The 3,422-nt window shown below is 52.9% G+C and overlaps 2 protein-coding genes across 2 annotated transcripts in view; one reads left to right on the top strand and one right to left on the bottom strand.

Annotated features, from left to right (window-relative positions):
- Nucleotides 1-1,244, bottom strand: part of PTSG_05630 (uncharacterized protein) — a 5,966-nt gene extending 4,722 nt beyond the window's left edge. The window contains exons 1-3 of the mRNA XM_004993442.1: nt 1,002-1,244; nt 539-740; nt 142-372 (exon numbers count right to left, since the gene is read on the bottom strand). Of these exons, the coding sequence (XP_004993499.1) occupies nt 142-372; nt 539-704 (397 nt within the window). The 5' untranslated portion in view covers nt 705-740; nt 1,002-1,244. The remainder of the gene's footprint in view (nt 1-141; nt 373-538; nt 741-1,001) is intronic.
- A 47-nt stretch (nt 1,245-1,291) lies between these two features.
- PTSG_12342 (uncharacterized protein) overlaps nt 1,292-3,422 on the top strand; it is a 3,609-nt gene continuing 1,478 nt past the window's right edge. The window contains exons 1-7 of the mRNA XM_004993441.1: nt 1,292-1,412; nt 1,750-1,803; nt 1,970-2,063; nt 2,265-2,353; nt 2,778-2,837; nt 2,986-3,099; nt 3,299-3,389. Coding sequence (XP_004993498.1) covers nt 1,362-1,412; nt 1,750-1,803; nt 1,970-2,063; nt 2,265-2,353; nt 2,778-2,837; nt 2,986-3,099; nt 3,299-3,389 — 553 coding nt within the window. The 5' untranslated portion in view covers nt 1,292-1,361. The remainder of the gene's footprint in view (nt 1,413-1,749; nt 1,804-1,969; nt 2,064-2,264; nt 2,354-2,777; nt 2,838-2,985; nt 3,100-3,298; nt 3,390-3,422) is intronic.

The raw sequence follows: 3,422 nt of genomic DNA, 5'->3' as shown, positions 1-3,422 counted from the left end.
ACACACACACACACACACACACATACACGCATACACACACGCATACACACACACACACGCACGCACACAAACACGCATACACACACACAAACACGCATACACACACACACAAACACACACACGCACGTGTACACGACGTACCAAAGACGAGGAAGGCGACGAGGACACAACCAAGATGCATGGCAGCCTCCAGGTGGCGCGAGATGGGCGCCAAGATGTTCACAGAGTAGATGGTGAACCATATGATGGCGGTCAGCTCGGTCAAGAGCAGCCAGACAAAGAGCTCGCGCGTGGCCCGCCAGAAACATGTGAGCTTGCCCGTGAAATGTGCGTCGCCTTCGTGAAATGTCGCCACCACCCACAGCAGCGCAACTGGCATCAAAGCACACAAGGGAACGCGTCCCGCAAGGCGACAGCATGACATGACGTTAGAGGAGCTCTCATGGTGCTGATAGCGATGCGATGTGATGTGCGGCGATGTGGTCAGGATCAAATACAGACAAGGACTAGCTCGACACAAAAACGTAATCGCACGCACTGAGGAAGCTGGTGGTGCAGATGACGAGGACGAAGCGCGACCGGGTGAACTTCCAGTCCTTCCAGATGGCAATGACGGTGAGCGGGATCGCGCAGGTGATGAGGCTGAACAGTGACATGGCCTTCTCTGCACGGAGAAGGTGCCCCGACTCCTCAACGTCGCACATGCTTGGTTTCTTGCGGCGACAAGCAACAGCGTACAGCTGGAAGAAGGACACCGCGTGTTGTGTTGTGTTGTGTTGTGTTGTGTTGTGTTGTGTTGTGTTGTGTGGTGTGGTGCATGTGTGGGCATGCATGTGTGTGTGTGTGAGTGTGTGTGTGTGTGTGTTAGATGAGCACAAGACAACAGCACCAACGCTCCTTTTGATTCATCCATCAACCAGTCTAGTGTCTCTGTTTGCGTGTGCGTGTGTGCGTCAATCACAGTCGTATGGTGCCGTTTGTGGCACTGGTGACTGACTGACCGGTGTGTCCGCTTGCGTGCGTGCTTGTGGCTACGAAACGAAAGGGAACCTCGTCGACGTGTGTCCGCTCGCCAGAGAGAGAAGAGGGGGGGAGGGAGAGGACAAACGAAACAACTCGCTGCGGACTGCAAACACACACGCACACACGCACACACACGCACACACACCAAACAAAACAGCGCGCTGCTGTGCTTGTGGGAGTGCTTGTGGTCCAGAGGGGACACGTTGCAAATTGTACATGGGTGTGTGAGTGCAATTGGCAACCACCAGCGTTTTGTTTGCATTTTCCACTGGAACGCGAGCAAGACAACCAACCAGCAAAGCAAAGCAAACAGCCAACACCCTTGTCGATCGATCGAGATGGCCACCGTCACCCCACGGGAAGACTTTGACGCAGAAGCCCTTGCTGCGGTACGTGTATGCTGTGCGTGCGTGCGTGCGTGTGTGTATGTGTGTGTGTGTGTGTGTGTGTGTGTGTGTGTGTGTGTGTGTGTGTGTGTGTGTGTGTGTGTGTGTGTGCTGTGTATGCTGTGTGTGTATGCTGTGTGTGTGTGTGTGGTGTGGTGTGTAGGTGTGTGTATGGTGTGTGTGTGTGTGTGGGTGCGTGTGGGTAGGTGTGTGTCGGTGTGTGTGTGTATTGCGGGCATTTTCGTTTCAGTCACTCGGTTGCCGACAACGACAGCATGCATTGTGACCTTCGTACCCACCGACACTCACACACACACACACACACATACCCGACGACCAGGATCTGCGCAAGGCGATGAAGGGCTTTGGCACGGATGAGGACACCATCATTGAGGTGCTGTGCAACACGACACACTTAGCACACTTGCTTGCGCGTTGCCTTTTTGCATGCTTCGTCCATGTCCTCGTCTCACCACCTGTGTATGTGTGCGTGCGTGCATGCGTGCGTGTGTGTGTCTATGTGTGTGTGTGTGTTTGCAACTTGGATGGCGCTTGTACAGATCTTGACCAGCGTCGACAATGCACAGCGTCAAGAGCTCCGTGCGGCCTTCAAAACCATGTATGGTCGCGATCTCGTCAAGGATCTCAAGTCTGGTACGCCCGGCATGGCTTTGCGGGTCGCGAGGAAAACGCACTGGTCAAGCAATGGCTTGCACGCAGCGTGGGACACTCGACTCGATTCCATTCCACCCATATCGAAACACTTACTCTCTCTCTCTCTCCCTCTTGCCACCCTTCTTGTCACTTGCCTTGTCTTGATCCTCCCTGTGAAACCTCCTCTCCCCTCTTTCACAGAGCTTGGAGGCAAGTTGGAGGATGCTGTGCGTGCAATGTTGCGCCCGCCGGCGGAGCTTGATGCCTGGGAGCTTCGCCAGGCCATGAAGGTGCGTGTGCTGGTGGTAATGGTTGTTGCTGTTGTTGTCGTTCTTGTAGTTGTTGTTGTTGTTGTTGTTGTTGTTGTTGTTGTTGTTGTTGTTGTTGTTGTTGTTGTCGCTGTTGTTGTCGCTGTTGTTGTTGTTGTCGTTGTTGTTGTTGTTGTTGTTGTTGTTGTTGTTGTTGTTGTTGTCGCTGTTGTTGTCGCTGTTGTTGTTGTTGTCGTTGTTGTTGTTGTTGTTGTCGCTGTTGTTGTTGTTGTTGTTGTCGCTGTTGTTGTTGTTGTTGTTGTTGTTGTTGTTGTTGTTGTTGTTGTTGTTGTTCTTCTTCTTCTTCTTCTTCTTTTTCTTCTTGTTCTTCTTCTTCTTCTTGTTCTTGTTATTGTTCTTGTTCTTATTCTTGTTGGTGGTGATGGTAACATGATTTGAACGTCAGGGCGCTGGCACGGACGAGGAGACGATTGCCGAGATCCTCGCCTCCCGCACCAACGAAGAGGTACAATAGCCCGCTCCGTGCTTGCATGCAAGCAAACCCAAACCAATGCGACAGCAAAGATCGCAGCATTATGACACCATGAACATCACCATGCTCAGTCATGTACATGCATGCTCACATGCATCTGTCCCTTATGCACTCCCCAAAGATTGCCGCCATCCGTGAGGCGTACAAGGAGAAGTTTGATGGCGACGATCTCGAAGAGGACATCATGTCCGAGACCGGCGGCCACCTCCGACGCATCTTCGTCTCCCTCGTCCAGGTGTGCATGCTTGAGTTGTGTGTGTGTGTGTGTGTGTGTGTGTGTCTGTGTGCGTGTGTGTGTGTGTGTGTGTGTGTGTGTGTGTGTGTGTGTGTGTGTGTGTCTTTCGCTGTGTCGACTTCCTTTCCCTCCCCTGTGTGGCCCGTCCCTAATGCTCACGCGATCCCGTGGACCAATCTACGCCAATCTCTTTTGTCAGGGCAACCGCGACGAGTCGGAAGAAGTGGACGAGGACAAGGCCCAGGCCGATGTGCGTTTGTGTCTTGCTTGCTGCCATGTCTTTGCTTCGCGTGCAGGACAAACAGCGCCGCGATCCCATGCAT

Source organism: Salpingoeca rosetta (assembly GCF_000188695.1).
Source record: "Salpingoeca rosetta unplaced genomic scaffold supercont1.13, whole genome shotgun sequence".
Taxonomy (NCBI): Eukaryota; class Choanoflagellata; order Craspedida; family Salpingoecidae; genus Salpingoeca; species Salpingoeca rosetta.
Note: the sequence above shows the minus strand (reverse complement) of the source record. Positions and strands in the feature narration are given on the sequence as shown.